This window comes from Camarhynchus parvulus, chromosome 4, assembly GCF_901933205.1.
Source record: "Camarhynchus parvulus chromosome 4, STF_HiC, whole genome shotgun sequence".
Lineage (NCBI taxonomy): Eukaryota > Metazoa > Chordata > Aves > Passeriformes > Thraupidae > Camarhynchus > Camarhynchus parvulus.
In genome coordinates this window covers 1,741,670-1,754,916 of record NC_044574.1, presented here as the reverse complement: position 1 = coordinate 1,754,916, position 13,247 = coordinate 1,741,670, and the positions used below count along the sequence as shown (strand labels likewise).

The 13,247-nt window shown below is 57.5% G+C and overlaps 1 protein-coding gene across 1 annotated transcript; it reads right to left on the bottom strand.

Annotated features, from left to right (window-relative positions):
- Positions 1 to 3,870: 3,870 nt before the first annotated feature.
- SPEF1 (sperm flagellar 1) lies at positions 3,871 to 9,916 on the bottom strand. The gene is made up of 8 exons (XM_030947385.1): positions 9,796 to 9,916; positions 9,591 to 9,702; positions 8,854 to 8,916; positions 8,627 to 8,756; positions 8,040 to 8,088; positions 7,540 to 7,597; positions 6,644 to 6,755; positions 3,871 to 4,124 (listed from the first exon to the last, which is right to left on the bottom strand). Exons 1-8 carry the CDS (start codon positions 9,914 to 9,916, stop codon positions 4,017 to 4,019), a joined length of 753 nt encoding a protein of 250 aa, XP_030803245.1. The 3' UTR covers positions 3,871 to 4,016.
- Positions 9,917 to 13,247: the final 3,331 nt, after the last annotated feature.

Genomic DNA, 13,247 nt, shown 5'->3' with positions numbered 1-13,247 from the left:
AAATTCTGTTCCATCCATCCATCCATCCATCCATCCATCCATCCATCCATCCATCCATCCATCTATCCATCCCAAATCGTCCCAATTCCATCACACCCCATCCCCACCACAATCCCATCTCCATCCCGACCCCAATCCCAACCCCAATCCCAATCCCAACCCCAATGCCAATCCCATCCCAATCCCATCCCAATCCCATCCCAATCCCATCCCATCCCATCCCATCCCAGTTGATCCTAAATCATCCCAATTCCATCCCGACCCCAACCCCAATCCCAATCCCAATCCCAATCCCAATCCCAATCCCAATCCCATCCCAACCCCAACCCCAATGCCAATCCCATCCCAATCCCATTCCAATCCCATCCCAATCCCAATCCCAATCCCAATCCCATCCCAACCCCAACCCCAATCCCAATCCCATTCCAATCCCAATCCCAATCCCAATCCCAACCCCAATCCCATCCCACCCCCGCTCCCCCCCGTTCCCCGCTGCCCGCCCATCCCGGGGACATCCAGCCCTGTCCCTCCTGTCCCCATCCCGAGCTCCGTGTCCTTCCCACGGGGACAGGGACAGGGAACGGCGCCAGTTCCCATCCGGAGAGCGCCGGGACTGTCCCCCGGGAATGCCGGGGGGACAGCAGGGTCAGGGGGCACGTCAGGGACAGAGGGGACACGTCGGGGACAGAGGGGACAATGTCACCCCCGGGGGGCTGCTCCAGCTGCCGGAACGCTTAAAAACCCGGGATCCACATTCCCAGAAACCCGGGATCCACATTCCCAGCGGTCCCCAGAGCCCCGGCCGTGTCCTTGTCCCCGGCACGGTGACATCACACCCGCCTTGTCCCCAAGGGATGGGACACCAGGGCCCGGTTTGTCCCCCCGTTCCCACACGGGCCGGAAATTCCAGGTTTTCCCTGAAAAAGCCACTCTGGCACGGGGACTGTCCCCAGAGCCAGCCCTGGGCGTGTCCCTGTGGCTGGGGATGTCACCTGGGAGGGGACACACGGGGGGTGGCGCTGTCACCTCCCAGCGCCGGAATTTGCTCCGGCTTTAGGAAAACAACGGGATTTGGGAAGGGATTAAATCCCGGCGGCCACCGGGAGCGAGCGGCGGCCGCGTGTCCCAGGCGTGTCCCCAGGGAGTGCCCGCAGTGTCCCCAGAATGTCCCCGTGGTGCCCCCATAGTGTCCCCAAGGCGTCCCCAGATTGTCCCCATAGTGTCCCCAGGGAGTCCCCACAGTGTCCCCATGGCATCCCCAGAATGTCCCCATGGTGTCTCCATAATGTCCCCATAGTGTCCCCAAGGCATCCCCAGAATGTCCCCATGGTGTCCCCACAGTGTCCCCATGATGTCCCCACGCTGTCCCAATGGTGTCCCCATAGCATTCCCAGAATGTCCCCATAGTGTCCCCATAGTGTCCCCAAGACATCCCAACAGTGTCCCCATGGAGTCCCCAGAATGTCCCCAAGGCATCCCCACGGTGTCCCCAAGGCATCCCCAGAATGTCCCCAGAATGTCCCTGTGGCATCCCCAGAATGTCCCCATGGTGTCCCCACAGTGTCCCCATGGTGCTCCCATGGTGCCCCCAGAATGTCCCCATAGTGTCCCCAAGGCATCCCCAGAAGGTCCCCGGAATGTCCCCGGAATGTCCCCGGAATGTCCCCATAGCATCCCCACAGTGTCCCCATGGTGCTCCCATGGTGTCCACACAGTGTCCCCATAGTGTCCCCAAGGCGTCCCCAGAAGGTCCCCGGAATGTCCCCACGGCATCCCCACAGTGTCCCCATGGTGTCCCCATGCTGTCCCAATGGTGTCCCCATAGCATTCCCAGAATGTCCCCATAGTGTCCCCATAGTGTCCCCAAGGCATCGCCACAGTGTCCCCAAGGCATCCCCACAGTGTCCCCCCAGTGTCCCCACTCTGTCATCCCCATGCTGCTGTCCCCGTCCCCCCGGTGTCCCCCCTCCCTCTCTGATGTCCCCACGGTGTCCCTACAGTGTCCCCACCCTCATGTCCCCATGGTGATGTCCCCACGATGTTCTCCCTCCTTGCTGTCCCCACAACATTGTCCCCACACTGCCATCCCCACCCTGATGTCCCTATGGTGTCCCCACCCTGCTGTCCCCACCCCGATGTCCCCCCTCCCACACTGCCGTCCCCACTTTGCTGTCCCCATGCTCATGTCCCCACAATGTCCCCACAATGTCCCCAGGCCAATGTCCCCACTCTGCTGTCTCCACAGTGTCCCCGTGCTGCTGTGTCCCTCCCTTGATGTCCCCACAGTGTCCCCACCTTGATGTCCCTGCCCTGATGTCCTCACACCGATGTCCCCCACAGTGTCCCCATCGTGTCCCCACACTGCCACCTCCACCCTGCTGTCCCCACAACCGTGTCCCCACAGTGCCACCTCCACAATAATGTCCCCAGATGCCACCTCTACCCTGCTGTCCCCACAATGATGTCCCCGTAGTTCCACCCCCTCCCTGCTGTCCCCACAGTGTCCCCACAGTGTCCCCCCATGTCCCAACACTGTCCCCCCAGCGTCCCCACAGTGTCCCAGCAGTGTCCCCAGTGCTGTCCCCTCCCTGCTGCCCCACCGCTGTCCCCACTGTCCCCAAAGTGTCCCTAGCGTCCCCTGTGTCCTCCCAGTGTCCCCTCAGTGTCCCCAGTGCCCCCACATGTCACCAGTGTCCCCACAGTGTCCCCACAGTGTCCCAGCAGCATCCCCTGTGCTGTCCCCTCCCTGCTGTCCCCACAATGTCCCCAGTATCCCCCCAGTGTCCCCGTGTCCCCACCGCTGTCCCCACAATGTCCCCAGCGCTGTCCCCTCCCTACTGCCCACAGAGTGTCCTCACATGTCCCCCGTGTCCCCACAGTGTCCCCATAGTGTCCCCCGTGTCCCCATATGTCCCCATAGTGTCCCCCGTGTCCCCATATGTCCCCAGTGTCCCCACAGTGTCCCTTCCTGTCCCCAGTGTCCCCACAGTGTCCCCACTGCTGTCTCCACGGTGTCCCCCCCTGCTGTCCCCTCCCCAGTGTCCCCAGTGTCACCTCGCCACCACTCTGGCCCCGCCAGGATCCAACTCTTTAATCCCCAGCGCTGTGACTGCGTCGGGAGCCACCGGAGCCACCAGAGCCACCGGGAGCCACCAGAGCCACCAGGAGCCACCAGAGTCACCGGGAGCCACCAGAGCCACCGGGAGCCACCAGAGCCACCGGAGCCACCAGAGCCACCGGCAGCCACCAGAGTCACCGGGAGCCACCAGAGTCACTGGAGCCACTGGGAGCCATCGGGAGTCACCAGAGCCACTGGAGCCACCGGAGTCACCAGAGCCACTGGGAGTCACTGGAGCCACTGGAGTCACCAAGAGCCACTGGAGTCACCAGAGTCACCGGAGCCACCGGAGTCACTGGAGCCACTGGGAGCCATCGGGAGCCACCGGAGTCACCAGAGTCACTGGAGCCACCAGAGTCACCAGAGTCACCAGAGTCACCAGAGCCACTGGGAGTCACTGGAGCCACCGGAGTCACCAGAGCCACTGGGAGTCACCGGAGCCACCAGAGTCACCAGGAGTCACTGGGAGCCACCGGGATCCACCAGAGCCACCGGAGTCACCAGAGCCACTGGGAGCCACTGGTGTCGCCTGAGCCATTGAGAGCCACCGGAGCCACCAGAGCCCCCGGAGCCACCGGAGCCCCCGGAGCCACCGGAGTCAGCGGAGCCACCGGAGTCAGCGGAGCCACCGGAGTCAGCGGAGTCACCGGAGCCACCAGGAGCCACTGGAGTCACCAGAGCCACCGGAGCCATTGAGAGCCACTGGGAACCACTGGGAGCCACCGAGAGCCACCAGAGCCACTGGAGTCACCGGAGCCATCGGGAGGCACTGGGAGCCACCAGAGTCACCGGGAGCCACTGGGAGCTACCAGAGCCACCGGGAGCCACCGGAGCCACCGGAGCCACCGGGAGCCACCGTGTCGTCCCCGCGCTGTCCCCGCGGTGTCGCTGTCGCGGCTCAGCGGCGCTGGCCCTGCAGCTGCTGCAGCCGCTGGCTCAGGTCGTCGATGCGGAGATTCTTGAGGAGCAGGAGCTGCTCCAGCCGCCCCACCTTGGCCTGCAGGATCTGCGGGAATCCCAAATCCCCAAAAATTCCCGAAATCCCAAAATCCCAAATCCCCAAAACCCCAAAATCCCCAAATCCCAAAATCCCCAAATCCCCAAAATCCCCAAAATCCTCAAAATCCCAAAACTCCAAAATCCCCAAAATCCCCAAAATCCCCAAAACCTGAAATCTCCAAATCCCCAAATCCCAAACCCATTCCAAAGGGTCTTCCTGGGGCAGGGAATTTTGGGGTTTTTGGGTTTTTTTTCCCAGACGAATTTTGGGGTTTTTCCCACTGAGGAGAAGAGATGGATTTGGGATTTCCGCCTCACCTTGGCCTGCAGGATCTGCGGGAGCCGAATCCCCAAATCCCCAAAAATCCCAAAATCCCAGAATCCCAAAATCCCAAACCCCAAAACCCAAAAATCCACAAATCCCAAACCCCCAAAATCCCTAAATCCCCAAATCCCCAAATCCCCAAATCCCAAACCCATTCCAAGGGGTCTTCCTGGAGCAGGGAATTTTGGGTTTTTGGGGTTTTTTTTCCCCAGAGGAATTTTGGGTTTTTTCCCAGACGAATTTTGGGGTTTTTCCCACTAAGGAGAAGAGATGGATTTGGGATTTCCACCTCATCTTGGCCTGCAGGATCTGCGGGAGTTGAATCCCAAATCCCCAAAAATCCCCAAATCCCAGAATCCCAAAATCCCAAAATCCCAAACCCCAAAACCCAAAAATCCCCAAATCCCAAATCCATTCCAAGGGGTCTTCCTGGAGCAGGGAATTTTGGGTTTTTCATTTTCTTTTCCCACACGAATTTTGGGATTTTTTTTTCCCACTGAGGAGAAGAGATGGATTTTGGATTTCCACCCCACCTTGGTCTGCAGGGCCTGTGGGAATCTCAAATCCCCAAAAATCCCCAAATCCCAAAATCCCCAAAACGCCAAAATCCCCAAATCCCAAACCCATTCCAAGAGATCTTCTCGGAGCAGAGATTTTTTGGGGTCTTTTCCCAGAGGAATTTTGGTTTTTTTTTCCCAAGAGATGGATTTAGGGTTCCGATCCCTTTCCCATAAAAATGAAATGGGAATTCCAGGATATCCCACTGTTCCCATTCCCGGATATCCCACAGAATTTCGTCCCTTCCTGAAATTTATGTCTGCGGCGGGGAAAAGCCGGATTTGAGGGGAAATTTGAGGGACGGGAAAAACCGGGAAGGGGGGATTGGGAAAAACCGGGAAAAACCGGGAAAAACCGGGAAAAACCGGGAAAAGAGGACAGGGAAAAGTCGGGAAAATTCGGGAAAAGCCGGGAAGGAGAATACGGAAAATTTTAGGGAAGAAGGGACCGGGAAAAGCCAGGATAGGGGGACAGGGAAAATCCGAGAAGGTGGGACAGGGAGAATTTTAGGGAAGAAAGGATAGGGAAAAACCAGGAGAAACTGGGAAAAAACTGGAAAAACCGGAAAGGAATGACAGGGAAAAACCGGGAAAAGGGGACAGGGAAAGGCCGGGAAAAGCTGGGAAAAGCCGGGAAAGGGGACAGAGAAAATTTTAGGAAAGAAGAGTTAGGGAAAAACCAGGAGAAACCAGGAAAAACCGGGAAGGAGGACAGGGAAAATTTTAGGAAAGGAGGGACAGGGAAAAACCGGACAAAGTCGGGAATAGGGGACGCGGAAAAGGCGGGAAAAGGGGACAGGGAAACTCCGGGAAGGAGAGACAGGGAAAATTTTAGGGAAGAAGGGACAGGGAAAAGACGAGAAGGGAGGATCAGGAAAAGCCGGGAATAGGGAACAGGGAAAAGGCGGGAAAAGGGGACAGGGAAAATTTTTTGGGAACAAGGGACAAGGGAAAGCTGGAAATGGGGGAACAGGGAAAAACCGGGAAAGGGGACACGGAAAATTTCAGGAAAGAAGGGTCAGGGAAAAGCCGGGAATAGGAGACATGGAAAAGCCGAGAATAGGGGACAGAGAAAAGGTGGGAAAAAGGGACAGGGAAAAGCCGGGAAAGGGGGACAGAGAAAAATTTTGGGAAGAAGGGACAGAGGAAAGCTGGAAAAGGGGGACAGGGAAAAGCCGGGAAAGGGGGACAGGGAAAGATCGGGAAAAGCCGGGAAAAGCCGGGGGAAAGGGGGACACGGAAAAGCTGAGAAAAGCCAGGAAAAGCCTGGAAAGGGAGAAGTCGGGAAAGGGGGGACAGGGAAAATTTTAGGGAAGAAGGGACAAGGGAAAGCTGGAAAAGGGGGAACAGGGAAAAGCCGGGAAAGGGGACAGAGAAAATTTCAGGAAAGAAGGGTCAGGGAAAAACCGGACAAAGCCGGGAATGGGGAACACGGAAAAGGCGGGAAAGGGGGACAGGGAAAAATTTTGGGAAGAAGGAACAGGGAAAAGGCGGGAATAGGGGACAGGGAAAAGGCGGGAAGAAGGGTGGGGACAGGCCAGTGTCGCGCGTGTCCCCCCGGGATGTCCCCGCGCATCCCGGATCTCTCCGGACCCCGGGAATTGGGATTTGGGATTTGGGATTTGGGATTTGGGCTGGGCTCACCTGGATCGTGTCCCGCGCCAGCTGCAGCGCCTGCTCGCGCTCCGCCAGCTGCTGTCGCATGTCCCCAGGGCCAGCCCCGGGCTGCTGCGCTGGCACCGCCACTGTCACCGCCCTGGCGCGGGCACGCGGCCGTGGGGACAGCGCTGAGCCCTCCCGGAGGGCAGGTCCCCAAATGCTGCCCCCCGATCCCGTGGGAATGTCCTGATCTCCCGCGGGGACACACAGGGGACACTTGGGGACAGCCAGAGTCACCGCAGTGACCCCCGAACCCCGCAGTGAACCCCTGAGCCTCACAAGGACCCCAAGAGACATATGGGGAACCCTGAGCCTCGTGGGGACACCCCAAACACTGCAGTGACCCCCCAAACCCCACAGTTATCCCAAACCCCACAGTGACCCCAAACCCCACAGGGGACACCCCAAACCCTCACATGGACCCCAAACCCCTATGGGGACACCCCAAACCCCACAGTGACCCCCAAACCCTCATAGTGACCCCAAACCCCTATGGGGACACCCCAAACCCCCACAAGGACCCAAACCCCACAGGGAACACCCAAATCCCTATGGGGACACCCCAAACCCTCACAGTGACCCCCAAACCCTCACAGTGAACCCCTGACCCACACAACGGCCCCAAGAGACATATGGGGAACCCTGACCCTCATGGGGACACCCCAAACACTGCAGTGACCCCCCAAACCCTCACAGTGACTCCAAACCCCACAGGAGACACACAAACAGCACAGTGACCCCCAAACCCTCACAGTGACCCCAAACACCACAGAGACCCCCTGAGCCCCGTCAGTGACTCCCAGAACCCCACAAGGACCCAACAGTGACCCCATAACGACCCCCTGACCCCAAAAGGGCCCCGTCCCCTGCCCAGCGCTCACCTGGCAGCGCCGTCCTGGCTGCAGCCCCTTCCCAAATCGCTCCGGAGCCTGCGCTGGCCTGGAAAACCCCATAGGGATGGACAGACGGACGGACGGACGGATGGACGGACGGATGGATGGATGGATGGATGGATGGATGGATGGATGGATGGATGGATGGATGGATGGATGGATGGATGGATGGATGGATGGATGGATGGATGGATGGATGGATGGATAATGGATGGATGGATGGATGGATGGATGGATGGATGGATGGATGGATGGATGATGGATGGATGATGGATGGATGGATGGATGGATGGATGGATGGATGGATGGATGGATGGATGGATGGACGGATGATGGATGGATGGATGGATGGATGGATGGATGGATGGATGGATGGATGGATGATGGATGGATGGATGGGGTCCCCTGCCCGGACACCACTGTCCCGTCCCAGGGACCCCGAAAATTCACAGAGGGGGTTTTGGGATCCTTTATCCCCCATCCCTTACCTGTGTCCAGGTACTTTCCCTCATCCAGCGCTGCCGACTCCGCTGGTGGCTGAGGAGAGGCAGGAACACCCCTGGGACACCTGGGACACATCTGGGACACCCCTGCTACCAGCCCAGGTGACCCCAGCGTGGCCTGGGACACTTCCAGGGGCAGCCCCAGCAAATCTGGGAATTCCAGCCCAGCCAGGAATTCCTTGCCAAGATGCCAGCCCAATCTCCCCTTTCCCAGTGGGAGCCATTCCCTGGCTCCTGTCCCTGCAGGCCTTGTCCCCAGTCCCTCTCCAGCTCTCCTGCAGCCCCTCCAGGCACTCTGAGGATTTCCTGGAGTTTTCCCTTCTCCAGGGGAACATTCCCAGCTCTCCCAGCCTGGCTCCAGGGCAGAATCCAGGAAGGATTTCTGTTGAGAACGACCCTAAATCCCACTCAGGGATCATTCCCTTATCCCAGCTTTCCCCAAACCTCAATATCCAACCTTTCTTGGGATTCCCCTTCCTGGGATTTCCCCATTTTTGGGATTTCCTCTCCATTTTTTGGGATTTCCTGTCTATTTTTTGGGATTTTCTGCCCAGTTTTTGGGATTTCCTCACCTTCCCAGCCCCTCCCTTGCCGTTCCTCTGCCTCTGGAGGATTTTTGTCCCCCAGAGCTGCAGGCTCGCCGTTCCGGCTGGCCAAGACCCCCCGACATTGCCGGCCGCAGTTCGCTTGCTCAGCACCTTCCTGGAATTCGGGATGGATGGAAAAACCAGGGAGGTGACAGGGGACACAGGGGACACAGGGACACAGGGACACAGAGGGACATGGGACACAGGGGGACACGGGGGCCAGCGCCTGGATCATCTCCTCGGGCAGCCGCAGGTTCAGCTTGCTCAGCACCTTCCTGGAATTCGGGATGGATGGAAAAACCAGGGAAGTGACAGGGGGGCACAGAGGACACAGGGGACACAGAGGGACAGAGGGGGACACAGAGGGACACAGGGGACACAGAGGGACATGGGACACAGGGGGAACAGGGGACGGAGCCTGGGACAGAGGGAGCTTGCTGCACCCCTGGAATGGGATCCATGGAACAGCAGGGGGGACAGAGGGGACACAGGGACACAGGGGACAAGGACAGGGGCAGAGAGGACATGGGACACAGGGGACAGAGGGGACACGGGACAGGAAGGAGGACAAGAGGAACACGGGGGGACACAGAGGGACATGGAGGGACAGAGGGACATGGGGGGACAGAGGGACATGGAGGGACAGAGTGGGGCAGAGAGTGACAGAAGTGGACACAGGGGGACAGAGGGGGACACAGTGGGACACTGGGGGACATGAGACACAGGGGGACAGAGAGGGACACTGGGGGACACAGAGGGGGGAGACGGAGGGACACGGAGGGACAGAGACAGACACAGAGGGACACAGGGGAACACCAATCCCCACACCTGCAGCACGCCATGGTGGCCACACATGGCGACACCGCCCGCAGGACAGGTGGGGACAATCTGGGGACACCCCGGACAGGGAGTGGGGGGGTCACACGGAGCTGGCGGCACCTGTCCCTACCTGTTGAGGTGGCCCCAGTTGGCGACTTTCTGCGCCGTGGAGCTGGTGGGGACAAAGCTGTGCAGCTCCACCAGGGAGGGGAAGAAGAACTTCACCACCTCTGCCGCCAGCACTGCGGGGACAGCGGGGACACGCTGCGGGTGGCACCGCAGGGACAGAGGGACAGCCTGCCCCGGCCACCCCGCCGTGTCCCCGCAAGGCCAACCGCCGTCGCTGAAGTCGCGGGCGATGTTCCTGCGCGGCCGCGACAGTGGCACCGTGTCCAGCCAGCGGTACAGGGACACCAGCGACGCCTCCGGGCGCGGCTCCGGCCCCTCGGCCGCCATCAGGGTCCGGCCTCAGCGTCGCCGCTGCCATGGCAACGGGGGCGGGGCCTGCGCGGAGCGTTGCGGTGCCATGGCAACGGGGGCGGGGCCTGCACGGAGCGTTGCAGTGCCATGGCAACGGGGGCGAGGCCTGCCCGGAGCGTCCAATTGCCATGGAAACAGGGGCGTGGCTTTAAAGAAGCGGCTCTTCTGCCACGGCAACGAGGGCGGGGCTCAATGAGAGCGTCGCGGTTGCCACGGCAACAGGGGCGGGGTTTAATGGGAGCATTTCTCCCAGTGGCAAAGGGGGTGGAGCTTGAAGGAAGCGTCGTGGTGTCATGGCAACGGGGCGGGGCTTAATGGAAGCATCCAATAGCCATGGAAAGTGGGCGGGGCTTATTGGCAGCGTTGCTGCTGCTATGACGACGGGGGCAGGGCTTCATGGGAGAGTCCTGTTGCCATGGAAACAGGGGGTGGGGCTTCAGGGAGCATCTATGCTGCCATGACAATGGGAACGGGGCTTCAGGGAGCATCGTGGTGCCATGGCAATAGGAGCAGAGCCTGCGGGGTGCCCCCTATTGCCATGGAAATGGGGGTGGGATATGGACAGCATGGATGGGATATGGACATCGTGGATGGGATATGAACACTGGGATCGGTTATGGACACCATAAATGGGATATGGACACTGCTGTGGGATGTGGACACCATGGATGGGATATGGACATTGGAGTGGGACACAGACAATGGGATGGGATATGGACACCATGGATGGGATATGGACATTGGGGTGGGATATGGATACAGGGATGGGATATGGACACAGGGATGGGATATGGACACTGGAGGTAGGATATGGACACTGGGATGGGATATGGATATCATGGATGGGAGATGGACATTGGGATGGGATATGAACCCTGGGATGAGTTATGGACATCATGGATGGGATATGAACATCATGGATGGGATATGGACACCGTGGATGGGATATGGACACTGGGATCGGTTATGGACACCATAAATGGGATATGGACATTGCTGTGGGATGTGGACACCATGGATGGGATATGGACATCACGGATGGGATATAGACACCATGGATGGGATATGGACATCACGGATGGGGATATAGACACCATGGATGGGATATGGACATTGGAGCGGGACACGGACATTGGGGTGGGATATGGACACAGGGATGGGATATGGACACCATGGATAGGATATAGCCAATGGGATGGGATATGGACACAGGGATGGGTTATGGACACTAGGGGTGGGATATGGACACTGGGATAGGATATGGACATTGGGAATGGGATATGGAAACCATGAATGGGATATGGACACCATGGACAGGATATGGACATTGGGAAGGGGACATGGATGGGATATGCACACTGGGGTGGATATGGGTATTGGGATGGGATATGAACACCATGGAGGGGATATGGGCACAGCCACAACCGCAGGAGGTGACAGTGGCACCCCCAGACCAGAGGTGGTCCTTATGGCGGTGAATGGGCTCCCCCATCAGGAGGAACCGCCCCTCACCTGCACCTGGGGGGGGTCCTCAACTCCCACCCCCTCCTTGTCCCTTCCCCCAGCCATGTCCCCCACTCTGGCCGGGCCGTGTCCCCAAATTCCCCCCTCAAATGTCCCCCCCGTTCGCCCCCGTGCCTTAAGCCCCGCCCATCCCCTGACCCTGCCTCTCAATCACATCCCCGCCTCCAATTGGCTGCACCTCCCGTCAATCATCCGCCTCCGTCCCACCCCCGGTGTGCCACCCATCGAGCACTTCCGCATTATCTCCGGCTCCACCCTCCGCGCTTTTCTATTCGCTACCATTCCCACCAATCACCATTTTAACCAATCATCTTTCGCTCCTCCCTATCCCCGCCCACCGCGCGCTCCCATTGGCTGACACCGCCTCATTTTTGCATATAAACTGCGCCGCGGCGCTCGGCGCCCCCTTGCGGACGCGGCTGGCGCGGGGCGCTCCAGGAGCGGCGACACCGCGCGACATATCGCGACATAGCGGCCACACCGCGGCTCCTCGGCGACCGCGGGCTGGTGGCACTTGGGGACGTCCCCGCGGGGGCGTGTCACCCGTGTCCCCGTGTGACGTCAGAGTCCCCCCATGGGTTTTCCTTTGGGATTTCACCCGGAATTCCCTCCATTTTTCCCCCTTTTTTTAAAATTTCCCCCCCTTTTTTTCCCCCCACATTTTTCTTCCCCCGTCCCTCTTTTTTATTCTCTTCCCCCTCCCTCTTTTAATTCATTTTTCTCCCTTTTTTCCCCCCTTTTCCCCACCCCATTTCCCCCCTTTTAATTTCATTTTCCACCTTTTTTGCCCCTCTCTTCCCCCCCTTTTTAGATTCCATTTTTCCTTCCCTCTTTTTTTCACTTTTTATTCCCTTTCTCCCCCTCCTTTCCCCCTTTTTTTCCACCTTTTTTCCTCGTTTTTATTCCCTTTTCTCCACATTTCCCCTTTTTTTTAATTCCCTTTTTCCTCCGCTTTCCCACCTGGACCTTTTTTGTTTATTTTCTTATTTTCTTTCTTTCTTTTTTTTTTGTTGTTTGTTTTGGAATTTTTGTTTTGTTTTGCTTTGTTTATTTTTTTTTTGATTGATATTTCTGGGGTCGTTATTTAGGTGTGTTCCAGAGATCTTGGTATTTTTTGGGGATATTTTAGGTTATTTTGGTTCTTTGTTGCTTTTTTTTTTTTTTAGCTATTTTGGGGTTATTTGGGATTGGTTTGGATTTCTGAGTTTGTTTTGGTTTTTTGTGTTGTTTTTGGTGTTTTTTGGAGATTTTGGGAGGTGTTGGGGTTATTTTGGAGTTATTTGGATTTGGTTTTGTTATTTTTTGGGGATTTTTTTTATTTTTTGGGTTTTTCTGGGAGGGTTGTGGTGTTTTGGGGGTTATTTTGGGCCTATTTGGGTTTTTGGGGGTATTTTATGTTTGTTTTTTTTTTTTTTAATATTTTTGGGGCTTATTTGAGGGTGATTTTGGGCTTGCTTGGGTTTTTTAGTTTGGGTTTTTTTTTTTCCGGGGGTTATTTGAGGAATATTTTGGGATTATTTTTGGTGTAACCTGTGACAATTTGGGGATTATTTTGTTGTTTTTTTTTTTTTTTTTAACCTTCTTTTGTATTATTTAAAACAATTTATTCTCTGCTCAGCTGTGAATAATTTGAGGGGGGGCGTCCCCAAACTGGGGGGGTTGGGGACCCCAAAATGTCGCAGGGGGTGGGGGAGGGGATGGGACACTTCAGTCAGGGACAGATTTGGGGTCATGGGCGGGGGGGTGACACTGGGATTTGGGACACTGGGGACAGGAGTGGGGG